The sequence below is a fragment of the Betta splendens genome, chromosome 7 (genome assembly GCF_900634795.4).
Source record: "Betta splendens chromosome 7, fBetSpl5.4, whole genome shotgun sequence".
Taxonomy (NCBI): domain Eukaryota; kingdom Metazoa; phylum Chordata; class Actinopteri; order Anabantiformes; family Osphronemidae; genus Betta; species Betta splendens.
The window spans coordinates 6,045,270-6,066,763 of NC_040887.2; the positions used below are offsets into that span (position 1 = coordinate 6,045,270).

Below are 21,494 nucleotides of genomic sequence, written 5' to 3' on the forward strand. Positions count from 1 at the left end.
CCACTGGAGGACTCACTGTCTGCTCTGGAGAGCAGCTTCAGTAGCAGACTGATCCACCCTCGCTGTGTGAAGGAGAGATATCGTAGATCCTTCCTACCTGCTGCTGTCAGACTGTACAATCAGAACTGTTGACCACATCCCACCACAGTCACTCACCCACTGCATCAGTGGTTTATATAGCAACCTGCTCTGCACAATATTTGTGTAAATCTGTGAACAATCATGTATATTGTTACCGGTACAAATCTTATACCCATTACTGTGCAATAACCCTGCAATGACCTCATACTCACTCTAACTGTACTGTACTGCTTTGTACTGTGCCAACACAAACTGTTCTGTACCTGTATTCTTGCTCATCTGTACTGCTGTTGTGAGAGGTAATTTCCCCACTGCGGGACTATTAAAGGTTTTCTTATTCTTATTCTTATTCTTATTAAATGTCTGATTTTTTCTGCAATATTTACTAAGGTGTATAGAGCAACTGTCACTGCGGTGAAGTAATGGTACAATGTGTCTGCTCATTGCGTCAGAAGGCCCCGATTACCAGATTACCTCATCAAATTAACATCCAGAATGCCAAAGGCCTGCAATGCTGTGATTGCTGCAGTGGAGGATTCTTTGACGAGAGCAATATTTGAGGATTAAAAAAAATTATTTCAAATACAACCTTTTCAATGAGACTATATTTTCCATTCATTTTACAACTCCTACTGGTAAATTATAGTCTGACCTTTAATGGAAAACACAAAATTGTCTGGGTGACTGGGATTCCTGTAGAATGACTGGGCAGCATCGTTATACGATGGTGAGGCTGAGCATATCAATTAATGATGTGAGACGCCCTGTCTGTCGGTCTAATTCACCAGTATCAGTATCCTGGTGTGGACCTTTATCTTTTCAGATAGAGATATTCACATGTGTGTTGAAATTTCCAGGAAACAGCCTACCGTACCTGCTCACTCTGATCTTTGCTCAGGAGCGGATGATACACCTGCGGTGAAGAAACACATCACTGAAACTCCACTGACCTGAGACTAAACTTTCCCAGGGTTGTTTTCCTAATAACATTGAAAAAGACAGGTGAGTCACTGGTGGCATACGTAAACACAGCAGCATCCTGCTCCTCTGTGATGATCCTCCAACAGACTGAAAGGGCCTCTAATGCATATGTAAATGAGTACAGACACACAGATTAGTGTCATCAAGTGGGTTATTCCAAAAATAGTGGATTATATTCAACTGATCCAAACACAAACAGGATCCTGGAGTTGCTGCCAGCAACAGTGATTCAAAGGCTTCATTTTTATAAAACATGATTAGCTTTGAAGACAATTAAATACATTTTCTTCTCTTTGACAATAAAATGTTTTTGTAATTTACATCTAATATAGTTTCATGAACCTTTAGCTAGTGCTGTGTGACTACATCTAACAGGCTGCTACTTGTTGGTAGGTCTTTGAAAGGGTTTCTGTTCTGAGGAACAGACGCCTCTGAGCCAAAAGTGTGAATGGTAATAATTCACTATTCGATTAAGGAAGACAAGCTTTATCTCAGAGTGATGCGTCTCGTCTCTTCCGTCTGCTCCTGTTTTAATGCCGGCTGATCACTCTTCCTCCCCGGCTGATTTAATTACCCAGGGCAGCTCCTTCGGCAGCTCGGCGGCTGCAGATGACGACGGCTCCACAGTTGGTTTTTAACGAGCCGATGACAGTTGCTGCCTCAGGTGCATCTGCCCCGACGATCCGGTCGGACGGGTTGCCGACAACCACGGCAAACGTGTCGCTCCGCGAGCTCGGCACAGACAATGAGCCATTAATGAGCAAACACGGGGTCGTGAGTGATCGACTCCTCTGTCTGATTGATGAGAAACATTTACAGCTGGAAAATCACAGCGAGTTATGGACGTTACAACCTACGTATTATTATTACGTTGCTAATTGGAGGAGGGTCAACCTCCACACTCACATTTACGCCTTGTTGATTAACTCTTTGTTTGCCAGCATTAAATGCAAACACAGACACACTGCTCCCACCAGCAGCATCGTCTCCCGACCCACTGACAAAAGGCCAAACCTGAAAAGTGACACTACATGAAAATATTCACAACGCTATCAGGCCTTAAAGCAGGAATGTGACACTTCCTCCGTCTCAGTTTACATTTAGTTTTTAAGCTCTACACTGTATTTTCTGTTCACATTCTCTGTGAATGTCCCAAAACCTCTGTTTCAAAATGAAACTGATGTGTTCAAAGTATGTGGGCCGATAATAAATAGATGACTTGAACCTGCCGACGTGCCTCGTGCCCGGGCATGTCGGCGGAAGCTCCTCCGGACCCACACACACACGCAGGGTCCGCTCAGCGGCCCATTTGGCTCCGGAGAGGTGTGAAACGGCACACGTCCACCCGAGCCTTTGTTGTGTAGATTGAGTTAACAGTCAGGAGCCACTCAGAAGGTGTGAGTCCCACACACACACACACACACACACACACACACACACACCACACACACACACACACACACACACACACACACACATACACACACACACACACACACACACACACACACACACACACACACACACACACACACACACACACACACACACATACACACACACAGCCTGTGACGCTGCCACACACTCCTCCCCCTCTACGCACACTCCCTCCCCGCTCTCATATACAGCTCCCAGCGTTCCCACCGGTCTCAGTACTAGTCTGACTGCAGCGTGGAGCACAGCCCTGTCGGATTACGCTCGCCCAATCGGCTAATCACAGAACGCAGCGCGGAGCCCCCGTCGAGCTGAGCAGCATGGGGAGCAGCATGTCATGTGTCCCCCAGCACAACTTCAGGTTCTCCAGCAAGAGTTTCATCCGCAGAAACAGGTGAGTGACTCTCTCCAGCGCCTGCGTGCACTATCGCTGCTTCATTGTTAGTGTGTTTGAGCACGAGCCTGGCGGCCGTTTGTTATTTTGAGGCCGGGTCGGATCATATTATCATACGGGGGCTCATACAGGAGAGTCCCGCGGAGCCAGGGCCTGGCTGGGGCCCGTCTGACCCACGGTGTCAATGATCCAGTTACCATTTGCCTCCTCTTTGCATTGCTGTGAAGATGATCTGCCAGCTGTCAGTGAATCTGAATTCCCTCCAAAATCAGGACACTGACCCCTCACTCATTTGGGCAATTAGTTATTTATTGATCACGTCTGGTGTTTGACAGTAGCTCGTACTCCGACACTTGTTTTCCTGTGTGGGTTTCTCTAACCCTTCAGGATTTATACGCCCAGGCATGTCCACTCTGCTCCACCACCACATCTGATTCTAATTAGCCTCTGCTTCTGTGTATCACCATGCCATGTAGAGCTGGTCTTTAAAATAAGATGCTGGGATTCAAAAGCCAACGGCTCAGACTTTGAACAATGATCCACCTTGGCTGCATCAGTGGCCTCATTAACAATGCCTCCTGTGTTCCTCCTTGTTGCCTGCACGACTGACGCTTTGTGTGAGGCTGAGGTACCGAACACACAGAAACGCTGCACTGACTTGAACATGTTGGGTGTGAAAGTTCACAGCGTGTTCGTTATCGACATTCCTGTTTCCCGTTACCACCGTGGATTGCATCAGCGTGTGTGATTTGCATATTTCTCTCTGTGTGCGTGAAATTCAAATACCACCACGCAGCATCATTCACCAAACACACAGCAGCGACTGATGAAGGACCCGGGTTTCCTGATTAGACAGACCCCGATTCCCACCACGCACACAAAAGGCTGCAGTGTAGAGTTGAGGACACTGGCACAGATATGCGGCGATAAGCTGATAAACCACAAGTGGAGATTGTCGAAGCGGACCCCCAGTGTTATCTTTGCAGCGAGGAAGCTTCCTCGTGAAGATGTGACACTAATGGTAACAGATGAGGCTCATGCAAAACAAAGACGGACATTGACTGTTGATTTTCCTATGGACATCCTCACTATATGAAACACAAGACCCGATTGTTCTTATCAGTTAACCAGCTGCCGTTGGACGGTTGATGGAATGATGACAAAGGAAGGCGCTAATCTACTTTAAAGGTCCAACAAGGACCCAGATTCTTGAATTCAATGGAAAAGAGGGAGAACAGGAAGTGAATATGTCATTCATAGAGTCATGCAAAGAGTCTGTTTTATTTAGGTCAATTCTACGTGTGACAACATACTGTACATAAACAGATCCTTGTTGACACAGCAGTTCAAAACAATCACGCAATAGACAGCAAGCATTGGAGAGCGAGTGGTAACCGCGGGTTGTGTTTCTCTCGAGCAGCAGTCGCCTGTTCCGCAGGAAGAACCCTCAAGAGGGACAGGAGAAGTCCAACAGCATCATCAACATACTGTGTACCGTCACCCCCCGGAAGGTAAGACCCTCCCGAGTACCAACCCCAAGCTAGCAAACGAACCTGCAGCTAAACCTAACTGTTGTCCTGACTGCTTACAGGAGCTCTCCCCCAAAGACCTGCAGACAATAGAGAACATTAAATGGGATCCTCCTTTTCCTTACGACCCGGCCAGTGGCTGGAAGAAAAGCAGCATCAATGTCAAGAATTACGGACGGATGATTCACAGCTCGAAAGTCCGCTTCCGGTTCCACCACTGCCAGGTGAGTAAAGCGAAAGGACTCCACCACACGCTCCTCACTGCGGTTCAGAACAATGGCGGTCTCAGTGACCCAGCTTACGGTCCAGTGACACATCACACATGTGGCGGCTATGAGTGGGTAAAACCGGGCTTTGCTGCCATCAAACCCACTGAAACTCCCTGCTGGCACTGAAGTGGTGCCGGGCTGTGAATAATCCTGCTGTTTTTTTTTGTTTTGTTCATAAAGTAGGCTGCAGCCTTTGTTTAGACACGCTCGAGTCTGCTGCAGTTGTGAAATCTCTCAGGGAGAAAACCTGAGGGTAAGACAGTGTTTCTCTGATCCCATTGACTGATAGAGGACGTGCCGGCTCCCCGCCGTGGGAACCGCAATTTGTTAGAGTTGTGACACAACAGCTGTCAAAAAGCAGAATAAGGAGAGTGATGAAGAGATTGATTGAAGCCGGTGACGTCACCGCGTCCAAAGAACACGCTGTATGATACGAAACGCCTCTCTACAGCCCCGAGGGCCGACAAAGTCAACGGCACATGAGCCACGCAATAAGGAGGAGATTGCAAAAAGAAACAACCCCTTGTGGTCACTGAAGAAACTCCTTTTCTGAGAATGCGCGTCCGGCCCGCTCAGTCGGAATGTTTCCTGTGGGCGCTCTGTGAATCAGCAGACGTTACAAGAACAAGATGTTTCGAGATGAGATAAAGAATGAGGCATCGGCCAGATTTTAGGGTGCAATTAATCTTCGGCTTCGGTGTTGAGGCTTGTAACATGTTCGGGGCTTATTCCTGACGTTAGGATTTCATCAACAGGAAGCCAGCTGGTCTTAGAGCGGCGTTCTAACTCTGTGATGTTCGCTGCTGTACATTTTGCATGTTCTGTATCTCTAACCATGTCGTCAATCCTGCAGGATGTACACGACTGCTACTTGGATCTCTTCCAGACACACCTTCACTTTGTGTCCAACAACACCACTGGACTGACGTACCAGGTAGGTCCTTTCCAAACTGCTGCGGGGCCAGAGTTTGATTTAATCGCAGTGTTTTGACAGGGAAACCACTAGTAAACAGAAACCGGGATTACAGTTTCACTGTCTAATAAAGCATGAGCAGTCCTTCATCACAATTTAATGTCATCGTGTCAAAAGAGGCGAGAAAGCATCTGTGTTCGCTATTAGTCAGAACACTGACGACAAACGGAAAATAGACTCGGATACATCATCACCCGGCATCACGGCGATGATGTGTTTAATAAGTGAATGAGCGGGAGCATGTTTCTGTCTCAGAGCCATGATTGACCTTTCTGTTGTTTTGGCTGCAGGGAACTCTTCCGCTGAAAGAGCTCACCATCTGTAACCTGCAGCAGAACTGCAACCACAGCCAACCCCAGGAATTCGCCTTTCAAATAAACGGTGAGGTTGGTTTAGAAGAGACAAGCTGCTGTTGGCGCCGCGCTCTGGAATGTCAAACTCATCCGTTTGGGAGTTTTATTGGTTGCGATAAATTCAGCTACTCAATCACTCAAGCAGGAATCAGATCACAACGGGATGTTGACAAGTCAGTGGCTGACTTCAGTCTGGTCCTGGTGGTGGGCTTCTATGTTCCTCCCCCTCGTCGGGTTATGGATCAAAGTAAAAGTCCCCCTTGTTGAAAAAAAAAACTCAAGGAACCACACGCTATTTTCTATGCTTTAACATTCCAGTGACTCAAAGGTGCCGCGACCCTCTTCACCTCCACTCAACCCCAAGACTAACCAGAGCCGGGCCCCTTTCACCCCCAGTCAGGCGGCCAAAGCAGCCTTGAAGGCCCCGCTTGTTAGGGAACAGGTGCAGTCCAGTCCAGCCAGCTGTCGCACGGAAAAGCCGGGCTACCGCTCTTAGACCTGTCACTGGGTATAAACTATGGCGCATTCCAGCTGCTTAGGTCAACGTCTGACCAAAATGTCACCTTGCTTCAAGCTCTGATTGGATGAAACAATGTGATGCTTGGATCCCAGTCCGACTGTAAGACGTCTGTGGTGATGCATTGTTTTCATTATTTCACGGAAATCAGATTTTCTGCTGTCAAAATATTAGCACTTCGTGCCTTGTTCTACCTACATTACATTCCCAAGGATCAAGCATGTTATTCTGTGCCTCGGCATTTCAATTATTTCCTTTGTTCAACTTTTATTTACTTTGTGGGCGGCATCAATGACAGGAAACATGTAGTAGAAACATGACGAACAAATGAGTCAGCTGACAGATCTCACTGTCATTTCCTTCCACACGCCACACGAAAAAGTCATCCAGCCTTTTATGAGAAACCCAAAATGGTCCGTCAGCGTTCCTGAAAGCCTTCAGATGGTTGGAATGAACGCGGGCGTGAACGTTAAATAATGACGGTTAACGACTCTTAACGACAGTTAGCGGAGTGCGACCGTGCGCGTCGCTCACCTTGCTTGAACTGTGGCAAGAAAGAAAGCCGAGGGAGTGTTTTGGTCAAAGTCTGCAATCAAGAGCTGGAATGAACAGAGAGTCAACAAGCAAGCGGAGAGTAGCTGCTTATTAAAAAGCAGTCAGCGGCCCATGGTTGCAGACAATTACAGTACAAACCCATGGGGCCGGAATCTGTCCTGGTTATCTCTGGTATGTGTGGGGCTGATAGACGGGGGGGATTCCAGCTCTTTTCATCCCAGGTCCTGCTCATTCCTCCTAGGACAGCAGTGTGTGGGAGAGAGTGTCTGCTAAGATTAGATTAAGGCAGATTAAATGCCTGATGAAGCGGGTCGAGGGGGCCGTCTGCAGTGTGTCTCACTGTTTACTGTCATGCATGCGTCGTAATGGTTTTGCATGCATTGCAAAACCTGTTCTAGCGAGACTAGCGTGTCGCTGGGTGAATTTCTTTAAATATTCACTATCATGGCAGAAAACTCCCTGGAGAAAGACTGCGGCCCTCTCCCTTCCTGACCTTGTGACCTTTGTGCCCCGCAGGTGTCAGCCTTAATCCGATCATCGTCTACTATGCCAGCCAGGAGGAACTGGACCTCTGGTTTGGTCTGCTCAAAGAAAACATCGAGGCCAACGGAGGGACAGCGATCGTGCCGGAAACCTGCACTCGAGTGAAAGTGAGTTCAGCAACACTTAAACAGCGGATCGCTCCTTCAGTGAAGCTGCGTGAACACAAGCTTCTGTCCGGGAACGGTGAATAACATCCTGTCCTGTAAAGTGAAATGAGCCAGTGTGTGGTCGTCTTCTAATCCACCTGGCAGATCAGGCCAGAAAACCCTGATGACACAGGATGTGTGTGTTAGCGTGTAGCTTCGGTGAGTCAATCAGGTCACTGCTGGCTCTCCCTGAGGCCTGGATACTAGGGAGCGGCTCTGACCACATCACATCCTACATAACACTAGCCTTCCCATCTGCACGGGGTTAAAGTGCTGACTCCACACCCACAGGTGGGGAAATATCTGATGAAACGCACAAACACGAGAAACTGACGAAGGTATAAGCCTTTAGTTTGGGAAGGCTTCCTACCAACGTCAAAAGCCAATAACATCTGAACAGCTCTGTTTGTCTTTATCTTGCTGATGTTTCTCCCCGACTTGTGTTTATCCAGCACAAGTCTGCTGAGGGCAAAGAGGAGCTGAGAAACTCCATCAACAGAGAGCCCATCTACGAGTGGGAGGGCTCCCAGCGGGACAGTCTGGGCTCCATCACCTACGTGACTAAAGTCCGGCTGCAGCACCTGCCCTGCCAGGTAAGCTAGCCGTGAATCACTGTCAGGAGGCTGCACTCGACACGCTGCAGACTGTGGAGCCGTGATGCATACGTGTCTTCAGTCACGGGGGATTTTCAACGTTTTAACACAAACAAACCAAAACCATGACGTCGGCCAAAGCAGCTGACTCACGTGTGTCTTCAGTTGCTCAACATACGTGACCTCAACACAACGCAGATGAAAGATGGAAAGAAAGACCAACAGGTGGAGCTGGTGTTTGTGCCAGACACCTGCAGCCGAGGGGCGAAAAATAAACGGCGTCCCGCGAATCAGGTCGACGCGAGGCGGTTTAAAGAGCGCCGACGCAGCGCGGCGCTCGCTAAAGACGCCGGCGGTGGCGCCGAGAAGCGAAAAGACGCGCGTTCGCTTGCCCGTGGGAAACGGGCGGCAGCCCTCATTGAAGCGAGCGAGATTTAGGGCCTGGGCGTGTGAGCGGCATTTCGGCCGGCTCACGCAGCGACTTGACTCACCTCACAGCTGGAATGTCAGCTGTCTGTCCAGACACACCCTCTGAGCCGGAGAGGAAACACAGGCCGACAGCCGCACCTTTACAGAGCCGGACTGGTTTGACTGGGAGCGCGTCTTAAAGGATCGTACGGCGCTTTCTTAGGTTTTCACCAGGGCTCACGGGTGCTTTTGTGCTTTTATTGTTCATAGTTTTATATCTGACCCAGCACTAGCTGGATTATTTCAGAAACCATTACTTGATGTACCAAACCAAGGCAGACACAATTAAATTTAGCTTTAGGTCTTGGACTTAATGAAAGATAGTGGTTCATCCTTCCTTTCCTATTCACAACATTTGTTAACCGAATACTGCAATGAGGCAGATTTACATGCAGCTCACCAGTAACTACTTCCTGCAGGAACAGAGTGACAGGCTGCTGGTGATGTACCCGTCCACGCTGATCATCCTGTCAGAGCAGAACGATGGGCTCTTCTACAAGGTACCGCTGACCTCACCCACCTCTTTACATCCACTCGCATTTTTCCATCTGAGCCTTGTGATTAACAGTCACTATGATCACAGGGGAAGCTTCCACTCAATATGATCACGGTGACCACTCCCTGCCAAGACGTCAAACCCAACACCTTCATGATCGAAGGTAAATACATCCAGTCAGTGAGCGACCAGGACTCTAATGTGGACATTCTTATGCAACTTTACGCTAAGTGGCCCTTTTTACAAGTCCGCTAGCGTCACAGAGCGGAACCCTCCATGAATGAGCTGGTTTGATCCCCAGTGAATGACGAACTGACTAAAGCACATTCCAGCGGGCGACTGGACCGAATGACAGGCTTTGACCTCCGCCTCGTGTCTCCCTCGCAGGGAAGCTGATCAACCCCATAGTGGTGTCGTGTCCGGACCGCAGCGAGTTCTGCGAGTGGATCCGGCACTTCAAAGCCGCCGACGTGCCCGTCCTCAGCCCCCCGCCCCCCGTGTACGACATCATCTACACCCCCACGCACCGAGAGGTGAGACGCACCCTCCGCAGCATCAGCTGATGACCAGCCATGGGCCGAACAGTGCGCTGACTGCATCTGCTTGTTGCAGGCGGCGCAGTTCGACAGGTGGAGCGCAAACAGCCAGAACGAGCCACGTCCGCAGAGCAAGCGAGGCTCCTACGGCCTGCAGATGCCCCTCCACGCAGACAACCCCCTCTCCCCGGGATACACCGAACCCCTCTGTGTAGGTCACATCTCGCGTTCACATGCTGTCGAGTCACGCCCCGGCGTGAATGTGGCTGGAAACGGCTTTGTTTTGGTGGAGCTGAGCGGCAACAGTTTTCTTTTACAGCGTTAATTATTAAACGAGGTCTGGAGATCAAACCGCTCCTGCTACAGGCTCAGGTAGCCGTCCTCACGCCGCTCAACCGCCATCATATCAAAGTCTGCAGTTTTACCCCACCCTTAATGTGGAGTCAGCAGTGAAAGGCTTGTTAAGCTGGTTGTTGTCAGACTCTTCAGCACTGGAGCATTATCAGGCCCACATAACTGCCTTATCAGAACCCGGGTTCAATTCCCCAACGGCTCTTAGCTCTTAGCTGACTCCTGCTCCTGTTCCTGTCCCTACAGTACATCTCCAGCCGTCCCTCCTCGACCGAGACGGCCCGGCTGGGCAGCCGGACCAACAGCGTGTCCTCCCACACCCGGCCCGAGCTGTCGCTGCGCTACTCCTCGCCCCAGCGCGGCTCCTACCTCCAGCCGGCCGAGAGCGCGATGGCGTCCCAGGTCTACAGCACGCCCTACTCGGCCCTGCAGCGCGCCAGCCCACCGCGGCTGGAGAAGGCCCCGCTCGTCAAGGTAACTCAGCCCGCCGCCTCGCCTCACAGCCCAATATTCCCCAGGAGGCCGGCGACTAAAATAGAGACGCCAGGCGTTCGGACAGGACGGCCGCGGTGCTTACAGCGTTAACAAACAGGATCACGGGGGCATTTATGTGCAATTAAAGTTGAAAGATAAATCCGTTTGATGGTGCAAGGAATTAATCCCCCTTAATTGTCCATAAACAAAAGCAAAGCATCTATTACAGCGGCTGAATGAGTGTTTCTAACACTGCACCGAGAGCCGATTGCAACAGATCGCTGTCACGGCAGCACTGATGTAGATCATGACATGCATCAGCGCCTGGTAATCGGATCCTAAACCACAAAACCAACTGCAGCTTATGTGTTTGCCTTATGTGAACCTGAAGAGCGTGGGAGAGAGGGACAGATGGAGACGAGAGATTGGAAAATCTAATCCCCGCATCTGTGTGACTCCTTTGTGAACAGTCCAACAGCTGGAGCACACCTCAGTCGTCCGTCAACTACCCCCTCAGCGCCCCCCAGCGCCACTCGGACATGTGCGCCCCCCGGCAGCCCTTGTCGCCGCTGTACGACGAGCCCTGCAGCCCCGAGATCTACTCCCTCGACGAGGCTCGACCCGCGGTAAGTGGGTCAACGATACAGGAACCAAAGGCTCATCTTACGGCTAACGGCGCGGTCCGTCTGATTAATTCAGCCGAGGAGCTAGGATTCTGCCTGGTTTATCCAAATCTGACGCGTGTCGTGATGTTGTTTAGCTGCCGACCTGGAAGCAGCCGGTTCAGCACCACCAGGAGCCGGACCCCCTGCCCTCCTCCTTCCAGCTCTGCACCCCTCCAATGGGCAGGCGCTGCCGGAGAAACCACCCGGAGCCGAGTCAGGCGGAGCAGAGAGCGGAGGCCGTGTCGAGGCTGAAGCTGCTGCCTGCACGCGGCCAAGTTCCGGAGCAGGTGAGAAGCAGGGCGATAGCCGTGTCCCACAGCGCTCCAGTTTCTGGAGTAGTGAGAGACTGCAGTAGACGAAGAAGTTTACATTCTCGTCCTGGTGGGACCAGGTGATATTTGAACAGGTGTCAGATCAGTGAAGATCACGGGAGGTAACTTTGTTTTCTGTTTTCACATCTGCCGACAGATACTCTTCCCGTCGAGTTCTTCGAGGAACGCGCCTCAGATGTCCTACAGTTACTCATCAGGTAACAACTGCAGGCATGCGGTCAAACGTCAGACAGCTCACACTTCAAGCAGGACGTTTAATCGAGTTCGTCAAAGAACTAGGCGGCGGCGTCTTCTTTCCACGGCAACAACGCACACTCTTTTAAGTCACAGCTTCGACAACTGTGGCACATTCACAGTGAACCCTGTCACCAAGGACGTGGAGCATTGCTCACAGGCCGCTTGACCCTAAATTAGGCAGCACTGACGGAACCCGGGGGTCTGTCAGCAGGTAGACGGTCCGAGGCGTCAGGGTTGAAAGTGCAGATAACGTGCGAACGTGCCAATGAAATGGAGCTTAGCGCGGCTCTAAAGGCCATGCGTGCGGGCGGGCGGGCGTCCCCTGAGGGGGCGGCCCGGTGTAAGACAACCCTCTGACACACACTGGGTTCAACGCTGGATAGTGACTGACAGCGCACAGCTGGACTGCACGCGCTCAGCAGACTAGCGCTCATCTGCTGGTGGCAGATTCACTCAAACCCATTAGTCTCCTGTCATTCATCGCAGAATGATAGTAAAACAAAGACTAAGTGAGGGTGCAGCGGCATGTTACAGTACCAGTTTTACAGCAAAGTGATGTTTAGACGAAGCCTAATGACAAATGAGAATCTTGGGAATGTGTTTAGTTGAGTTTATTCAGTCGGGGGGAGGTTCCGTCGGTTCTAAACTAAACACCTGACATCCTCTCTCCTATAGATCATCATTCCTACCTTGAACCCAGAGAACCAGATGACCAGGAAATCGACTATGACAACATTTGGGAGTACGACTGCGATACTGGAATGATTCAGCCAACGTCTGGAATTTCGACACACTGGACGGGATTAGACTTTGGGGCCAGAGGCCTTGGTGCCATGGCAACGCAGCAGAGATGGTCATAAAACAAAACAAGAGCTCTGCACTTGTCTGGACGTGTGCAAACAACAGATCTGTATCAGGATAATAAAAGCCAACCAGCGCAGCCCGTGTCGCTCCTGTACAGTGTGAACCAGCAAATCCTGCTAAGAGCTGGTCGACGTCGGGACAGTCGAGCGGCACAAAGACGAGTCCAGGCAAAAGACAACAGAGTCCAGAGACGCAGTTCAGCCGTCTGTTATGTAGCATTCAAAGAAGTCAGTGCATTACAAACTGCAAAACATTACAAAGCTTTAACTTTATATTTAATATTTTATTATATAATTGCACAAAACCTTTCAAACATTGTGCCAGAACCTGCAGTTTTTATTATGTAAGTATTTTCAAACGTGTTGTTTGGAGTTTTGTTTCTACAAAGCATTCCACCTGTAAAAACGCTTATGTTTGCTTTTGCTGTATGTTATTTTATTATGTTACACTGTCAAGAGAAATAGATTTGGCTTTGTGACTGCCTTAAAAAGGTGCTAGCAGTGTGTGGCTTTCCGTTTTCATCGTTTGAGGTGTTTTCTTTATAATATGTATATAATATTTACAAATAAAACTGAAAAATTAGCACGTTTTCTGTTTTGTGAACATTTGAATGAATTGTAAATTACATAGGACAACTACGTTTTCCCTGACTAATGTTACTGTAGAGCCCCTTCAATTGAAAGTTCAGTTCACTTTAGATAGATAGAATACCTTTATTGTCATTATTAAAGACAAACACACAAGTTTTATATTATAAACCTTAATTGCGCAATTAAGATCAGGTTATGTGGGCGTCTGTCGCCCTCTTCTGGCGAAAAGGTGGAAAAACACTTTCAGGTTTGAGAAATGGCCTACACCAAACAAAATCACTTTTCACAAAGCGTTTTTATTGTTGTAATTTTAAAAGGAACATCTTACGGAGTACTTGTACTGTACAGTCATCTACAATATAACATGAGATAAATAATATTCTTGATACTGGCACAAAACACAGTCCCCTAAATCAATATTTTTTTTTTTAGAAAAAAATAATCTCTGTATCTTATTTTGCAATACATTTATCGTTTTTGGAAATTCCTCAGTAAGCAATATGCTACACATGTAGCAGTAATAGAAACAAACATGCTCAAACAGCACCATCAATAATTCTGAAGCCTCATTTTAATCCACTTATCTCTGTACAGCCCTGATTCACGACATCGTAATCATACGGGACCCTTATTTACACGTGTAAAACGTTTCCAAGGCCTCACCCTCAGTAAATACTGGTCTTGTCTTTGGTCATGTGCAGAACATGAATGCTTTCTGTCACTTAATGGCAAAATGTCAACTAAAGAAGAAAAGCTATTTATTTATTTACTACTACTACTACTACTACTACTACTACTACTACTACTACTAATAATAATAATAATAATAATAATAATAGGCTGTGAATAAAGTGTAGTGCAAATGTGTGGTGCAAACGTGTAACTGACAACATCTGCCCTTTTCCTTCCAAAGGTTTGCATTGGCTCATATCAGGCTTTCTTGGAAAAATGAATCATTTCAATCATGTTGCTTCAAGAGCAAGTCACATCAGGAAAGTTTGTTCGTCTGTTTTCAGCTTCTTCTCACTGGCTGCTGTTTCCACCCTGACGTACTTCCGCAGGTACCGGATGGCTGACAGAGCGCTGACGTTCGCCAACACAACTGTGCAAAAAAGACAAAAGGGGAGTGAGTCACTGCATTAATCACAAGACATTGAGAGGTTGGTTTCACCTCAACCTTTAGCTGACGCCTGCTTCTAATGCTCTATCAAACATACCAGCCTTCCAGGCATCTCCAGCTTGTGGGTTTGCCGTCTTCAGGACCCACGACGCAAACGCAATGCAAACGAGGCACATGTCCGATTGTCTGAGAGGCAGAAAGGAGGCGTCCAGCCCTTCAGAGACAGCGAAAAGGCAGATTAAACCCAGCGTCTGCCTGCGGCAGCTGATGTCAGGTGTTAATTAATACTCATTGGTAGAGGAGGGATCAACACATTATGTCTGAATACGCAGCGACATCTCAAAGTGGAGCAGCTTTGTGAGCTTCCTCATGGATGGAAGTCAACTTATCACGTACACCAGTGCTCTTGGTGTTTGTCACTACATGCCAGCAGTCTAGTGTTCTCTGGCAGCCGCTATGAGAGTCTGTCCCAGTCATGACACCAACAGCTGAGTCGGGTGACATATCGTACACTACAACTGTCCACGTGTCAGCAGCCCGAGGAAGAATACAGGGCTATAAATATGCTGTAATTGCTGGTTTGGTTGGAAGTGGGAGCCTTTAATGTTTTGTGACTGTGCAGTGATTGTTGCAGCAGATGTGAAAACACCACTTACTTGGATTGGAAACGGCCGCCTGTAGATCGTCATATCTGAAGGGCTGCTGTCTCAGCTGCTTGGACATCCTGTCCTCCAGGTGGCGGAGAAGCGGATCAGGAAATACCACATCTTGATTTCCCAGATTACTGGGCCAAACCATCCGTGGGGGTGATGTGGTGCTTTGCTTCACAGGTGCAAGGGCGTTTGAGAGAGTCGGCTTCCGGCTTCTGCAGTCAGTTAAGCGAAGATTCCTGAAGGAGAAAGTGTCTCTCCAGAAGAAGTTCTGTCCCAGGTCCCTGTCTGTAAAGAAATGCTCATAAGCATCGACAGCCTTGGGAGAAGAGCTCGTCTTCTGAGTGAACCTGCTCACCGCTCTAACGGGGCCGGGGTTCTCGTCATCGTCAGATTCCACGCAGGAATCGTCAGAAGAAGAGGAAGGGAAGAAATAATCGTAAGCCTCGGGAAACTGTAGGCTTCTGTTAGCTGAATGTGAGCAGGAGAAGATGGGAACGAGCTCCTCTTTGGCATCTGCTGCGGTGACGAGAGGGCAAAAGAAGCTCTCGATGTCATAATCACAGAAAAAGTGATCATAGGTTTCAGGGAGAGTACTTCCATCAGCGTACGAGGTGGTTACATTATTGGTGGCTGATGGACTTGGAACCGGCTCCTTTCTGCCGAATAAGTATCGAAACATATCTCCAATAGAGGTGCTGTAGCCGCCTGTCAACGAAGACGGTGAAGGACCGATCTCCTCAGGAACATACCGAACCTTTTCTGATCCTCCTTTGTCTAGGTTTGGCAAAGTTCGATGTTTCCCTGCAGAGCTGAAAAGCTCAGATTCCAGCGCGTGTAAATTGTGAACGCTTGTATTTTTGGAGATCTTCTTGAGGCACGTCTCCGCGCCTTCAGGGAAGATGGCTGGAGAAATCGCGGTCGTCAACGTAATATTCTGAGGGTAGACATCAGTAACCGGGCTCACCGGGATAGCCTCGCTCTCCCACGTCACACCTCCAGGAGCTGGAGATTCCAGTGCCAGCACAGAAGCCAAACCTGACGGCTCAGAATCAGGGGCAGAGTCTTCCGGCTGAGTAAAGATGCTTGTGGTGAACGCCTCCACCTCCTCGTGCTCCTGTAGAGGACACAGCGAGCTGCGTGGCGCCGCTTTCCCGGCCATTCGTAAACCCAGAATGTCATTTATTGTCAGCTTCTCCATCTCGCTCCAAAAAGACGACATGGTGAAGATGGACGGCCTTGAATCTGGGGCTGTCTTTGCTTTATGCTCAGATTCCCCTGGTGTGATGCCGTCTCCTGCTCCCACCACGGCGTCGCTCTTTGACCCCGACACAGTCGGTCTTTTAGGCCCAGTTGCCTCCGTTTCCAGCATCACTGACCATCTTTCTCCTTCCGACTCATTTTGACTGATGGATGAACAGAAACGCGCCGACACATCTGTGATAGTATCATTCGAGTGTGACGTGACCGTGTCCAGAGTGCAGCAAGGTGTGGGTGGTGAGATATCTGAAGGGGTTTCATTAACTGACAGAGGATTTTGACCAGGGGACATGTTCGTACAGCCCTCTGCTGGTTTAGCACCGGCGTCTTTGCAGGACAGGTCATGTGGGAATGGAGACGCGCTGGCGTTGACGTCGCTAGCGTCGCGCCTCATCATAACGGCCTCACATATGCCGGTCTTTCCTGGAGTGGAGCTATATTGGTCTCCGTCAGTTTCCAGCTGCTGCTGCTGCTCAGCCCCTCTCTGACACAGTGTGTGCTCATATCTGGATCCTCCCTCCACAGCCAGGACTGACTTAGCAACAGATAGGTTATCATCCTGGCTGACTTCCACTTCAGGGTTATTTGAGCGTGCCCTTGGTAAAACACCGCGAGTTATTGATTTGGCTTCTGCTGTGGAACGTCTTTCACAATCAACATGATTCACTTCATTGCATTGCTGGAGACTCTCCGTGTCGATTCTTTCACTGTTGCCAGTTCCTCCATCCAATTTCCCAGCCACACTGGCAGCCACTGAACATGGCACCCAACCATATTTACCCAGTCCACTTAATTCTACTGGATCAGAGCTATAATTTACTCCCACCTCCTTGGCCGATGTCCTTGTGAGTGGATATGAGGAGCACTCAGGAAAACAGAAACCCACTGTTCCCCTCCATGGCCGCCGTTCCTCCTCAGAGTCATCGGGCCTCTGCCCACCTAAAAGCTGCCTCTCGCATCCGAGTCCGCTCTCCACCGGATCGATGCTGGGTCGTCTCTTTCTCCTCCGCTTCCTCTTGACGGAGGCGGACGGGGACGGCTGCTGCGTCGCTGCTTTGCTTTCTGGCTGTAGCACGTCAGGGCCTTCGAGCTTTTCCCGACTACTCAACAAATCAGTGGACAAATGCTGCCGCCTCACACCATCCAGTGTGCACGCGTGAGCCTTTATGGCCGTATCTGTGTGTGGTGCTGTTTCTGGTGTGGGTGAGTCATGACACTCTGGCTTTACTTTGGCGCCCTCAGTCTGAGGATGAGCTAATCCGTTGGCGTTCATAGCAGAGTTACTGGCTGCAGGTTCGAGGGAAACACCAGGCTTGACTTCTTTCCTAGTGTTGTTGTTGCTAATGATGTCGGCTTCTCCACGCTGCAGTTCCGCCTCTCGGTTTTTCCCGGGTCTGTCTTGGCTCGGCTCGTCAGGCCTCTCAGCCTCCGGAAGATTTCCCAGCCTCTCGAAAAACATATTTACACACTGTAGGTGTATGTCCTCCTCGCTGCCCGACAGGACGCTTTCCATTCCACTAGCGCCTTGTTTGCAGAGATAATGCGCCACAGGTGGGCTCCTGGAAAGCGGGGGGCCGCCAGCCTCCGACAAGCCTGCTGTCAGGTCACGCTTCGGAGCCCTCCTAGCGAACAGGGATGCGGTGTCATCAAGGTCACTCATCCCGGAGTCGTCCACACCCGCCAAAGACGGGGGAAGCAGGTTGCACTCCTCGCACTCCGTGAAGAAGCACTGCCAGTCGCGGTCAGAGATCTCCACACTGTAGTCAAAGTCGTCCATTCTGACTCCACAGGAGAAAGATCGCCTGCAAACACCAAACAAAGGGGGTCCGATGTGAGCCAAGCAAAACTAAAATGACATTTCAGCATCACAAAAAAGTTCTCTGAACAGATCCAAAGAAACTATCAACCTTAAATTCTAAACTGACATCTAGAACTAATTAAAAAACACAAGCATTCAAGCTTTAGTTCTTAGTTGTTTACTTACACATTTCTAAATGTAATAAAAATCTAATGTAACAGAAATTTAACTATCAGAGTCATTACCGATTCCTCCACACACGTTTTCCTACCTGTGTGCTGTGTCCTAGTCCTCAGGGGGTCTGGAGTCACAGCAGCACCATGTCGTCCGTCCTCTGGTCGGCAGCACAGAAAGCCCCATGATTCGATAAATATAGAGCGGCGCTTCTGAACACGTAACACGCGCAGCGCGCTTACGGCAGCCGTCTCCAACAGAGGCATTATGTTTCCCAACTCTAAATAGAGCCACGGCCAAACGGTTTCACCGGCAGCACGGCCTGCTGCATGTTACTATTTTTATATACGTGTTTTAATTAATACTAACCTAAGTCTTTATTTTTAGGCCCTTTTTATTCATTCGCTCCTCATCACCCATTGGCGGCGAGGTCAAAGCCCACAGGGGGGTCTCTGGCAGCTGCTGCTGCTGGCCCCGAGCGCACCGATATGTGGGTCATGCGAGGTGTGTGTGAGAGTCAGCTGATACCTCGCTGATGTGATGTCACGGGGCGACAGTGGATCTGAATCTTTCCGATGGAAGCTTTCGAAACGCTGCCCGGGAACCAGAGACAGAAGAACCTGGAGAGGGAGCACGACACTCATGTGACACTCGTGTGACACTTGTAAAACCTGTATAACCTCATTTTACAAAGTGAGTTAGTCTGTTCATCACAATAAATTGGAATCTTTTGTGAAATGTTCCCACATTCGTTACAAGGCAAATAAAAACATTTATGGTCTCAGCTAAAATTGCATTACAGACGTCAGAATAGACAAAGGTTGTCTTTGACGGCTTATCTGAGCCCGAGCCTTCGTTTACAGCTATCAGTAAGACTTAGTAGAGACAATGAGATTATGGGTTATCCTCGCTGTCAAGATGTCACCGACAAAGCTCCAGATAGCCAGATAACCTATCAGGCCTGATCTCATTACCGCATGCTTAACGGATGCCTAATTTGCCTTAATTGCAGTTGAATGTGTTGATCAACCGTGATTTGGTCACGTGGTGATTGCGGAACTAAACCGGCAGACGGGACACGCTTCACCGCTCGTCTAGACAGCAGTTCGACAGGTAAAGGCTTGGAAAGTAGTGGTGAGTTGGGTGAAAGCTCCACAGAGTCCTGACTAACATATCACAACTTAAAAATGAGTTTCAGATTTAAGGAAAATGACATTTCCAAAAGCCCAAGGTTTTCCTTTAGAGTCACTCGCCATCTCCCACTTTCCCTGGCAGTAACTACAGCCTTCATTTGCCTAATTTTCATCACTATAGATATTTATGAGAAAACAGAGCCTCTAATTAGCCGAACCACAGTCTGGGCTGTGTGCCCAAGAGGGTCCTCTCGATTCATCAGCTGTGAATGAGAGAGACAAGCCAGGGCCTGTGTGGCGACTGCACCTGGGGCAACGGGTCGTTTCTTTCTCCATCAACAGGATTAGGCCCTCGCGAGTCCGTCCTCGGAGTTAAGATCGGAATCTGCTCGGGCCGTTTCGCGGCAGCTAATGCAACAGAATTTCAAGCTAATTGTTTGCCGTGTTCGTCCCGGGCAATTCAGCGTCGACCCAACAACGGTAAACAGACGCATTCAGCCCCCGGCTCAGCGACGTGTTGTTTAAACAGAGACAGGCCTGTGTACGGTCCCATTATCAAGCATCCTTGGCTGGTGGCATCCTTTGTGCCAGAAAAGGGTGCAAAGTCTTAATTATGGCAAAGAAAAGGCTACAAAGGCAGAAAACAGTAGACAAAAGACGCCTTATTTGGATCTTTGGGGACTGTTTGGAAAGTATACAGGCTGTTTGACTGTTTACAGAGGCCACACAGGTGGAGTTAACCATTAAGAGGGCAAGGGACAACAGGAGAAATCAGTTATAAAGTTACATTCATTGTGTGTGTAAGTAAAAATTACTAAAATCTAGACAACTAGATGTAATTACTCCCCAGTTCAGCAGCCAGGGGCCGGGAAGTGGATTAAACAGAAGGCCACACAGCTTCTATAATGATTTAATTTCCAGGAGAAATGAGCTTCATTATAATGAGCTTAAAAACGGTCTCATTTTATTTTTGGCCTTTAGGTATTTGTATATAAATTAAAGGCAGTTTATTGTGCTGAATGCTGTATTGACTACACTGTCCCAGTGATTTATATTAGTTTTGCCACAAAGGACGCTACAGGTGTCTCTTAAAACCAGTTAACCAGTTTCACGCAATATATTACCTGTTTTGAAACGTTTGTTTCGAATTCAGAAAAAAAAAACATGGCGAATGTATCGACGAATAAACAGTAGCGACGTACAAAGCGATTAATGAAATATAGGTTTAATCGCCGTTATGTTTGAGATGTCTGCGCGTTAAAGACACTTTTAAAAGCACGAGCTGGAGAAAGCGACGTTTCACGGACTGGCGCTGCCATGCGCTCCGTGCGCAGCTGTGCGCACCCGCAGGCCCGAGGATTATGCGTCCAGACAATGGAGACATCTGATCAGGTCGACTAACAAATCATTATTGTCCTCACGTGAAATGGCGCCAGTGTGGACGCTGTGCACCGTGTTATTTTACGTTTGACAAGGAACACACGTGTGTTTGCGCCACTCTTACCTGATATTGAAGAGGTGACGCCAGAGAACGTCCATGGCGGAAGGCCCCGGACGGCGCACGTGCAGTACCTCGCTGTGGCCAGATGGTGGCGATGAACCACCGCTGTTCGAGACCAAGCCGTCAGCAACGTGGCTCAGCGAGGGCTGACGTGATTGTACTTGACGTGCGCTAATACCTGCTGCTAATTCAGCCGCGTTACGTCTGGAGCCGCCACACGCGTCATAGAAACGCACAGGTGTGCGCCGGATTGCGCCGCCTCTAATTGGTGCAGAACAGCCTGCGTGACAGGCTTTTATTTTATAAATGTGAATGATGTAGTCGGCTTTGACCTGAACAGACCTTTAATAAGCATTACACAAAATAGAAATCTGAACAAAACAGCAACTGTGTGTTGATACAACCTGAACTTGCTACACAGGAGAGTCTTTCATGCTTTGCAGAGTCTTTGGATCTTTGACTCCATCTCCGTCCCTT

General features: G+C 49.0%; 2 protein-coding genes across 4 annotated transcripts; one reads left to right on the top strand and one right to left on the bottom strand.

Annotated features, from left to right (window-relative positions):
• Positions 1–2,705: 2,705 nt before the first annotated feature.
• plekhn1 (pleckstrin homology domain containing, family N member 1) lies at positions 2,706–13,373 on the top strand. Its single transcript, XM_029157362.3, has 16 exons — positions 2,706–2,890; positions 4,311–4,401; positions 4,482–4,643; positions 5,542–5,622; positions 5,952–6,042; positions 7,603–7,736; positions 8,228–8,368; positions 9,256–9,336; positions 9,420–9,495; positions 9,720–9,865; positions 9,945–10,079; positions 10,466–10,693; positions 11,164–11,319; positions 11,454–11,645; positions 11,827–11,887; positions 12,603–13,373. Exons 1-16 carry the CDS (start codon positions 2,817–2,819, stop codon positions 12,785–12,787), a joined length of 2,034 nt encoding a protein of 677 aa, XP_029013195.1. The 5' UTR covers positions 2,706–2,816; the 3' UTR covers positions 12,788–13,373.
• Positions 13,374–13,657: 284 nt separating this feature from the next.
• LOC114859431 (PPARGC1 and ESRR induced regulator, muscle 1) lies at positions 13,658–21,177 on the bottom strand. 3 transcript variants are annotated; one of them, XM_029157566.3, is made up of 5 exons: positions 21,021–21,177; positions 18,912–19,003; positions 15,158–18,213; positions 14,599–14,715; positions 13,658–14,483 (listed from the first exon to the last, which is right to left on the bottom strand). In XM_029157566.3, the coding sequence occupies exons 3-5, from the start codon at positions 18,186–18,188 to the stop codon at positions 14,365–14,367; spliced, it is 3,267 nt and encodes a 1,088-aa protein (XP_029013399.1). In that variant the 5' UTR covers positions 18,189–18,213; positions 18,912–19,003; positions 21,021–21,177; the 3' UTR covers positions 13,658–14,364. The 3 variants fall into 3 exon arrangements, with proteins under 3 accessions (XP_029013399.1, XP_040927550.1, XP_055366358.1); XM_041071616.2 differs by lacking the exons at positions 18,912–19,003; positions 21,021–21,177 and adding an exon at positions 18,481–18,734; XM_055510383.1 differs by lacking the exons at positions 13,658–14,483; positions 14,599–14,715; positions 18,912–19,003; positions 21,021–21,177 and adding an exon at positions 18,481–18,743 and having other exon boundaries at positions 15,226–15,439; positions 15,510–18,213.
• Positions 21,178–21,494: the final 317 nt, after the last annotated feature.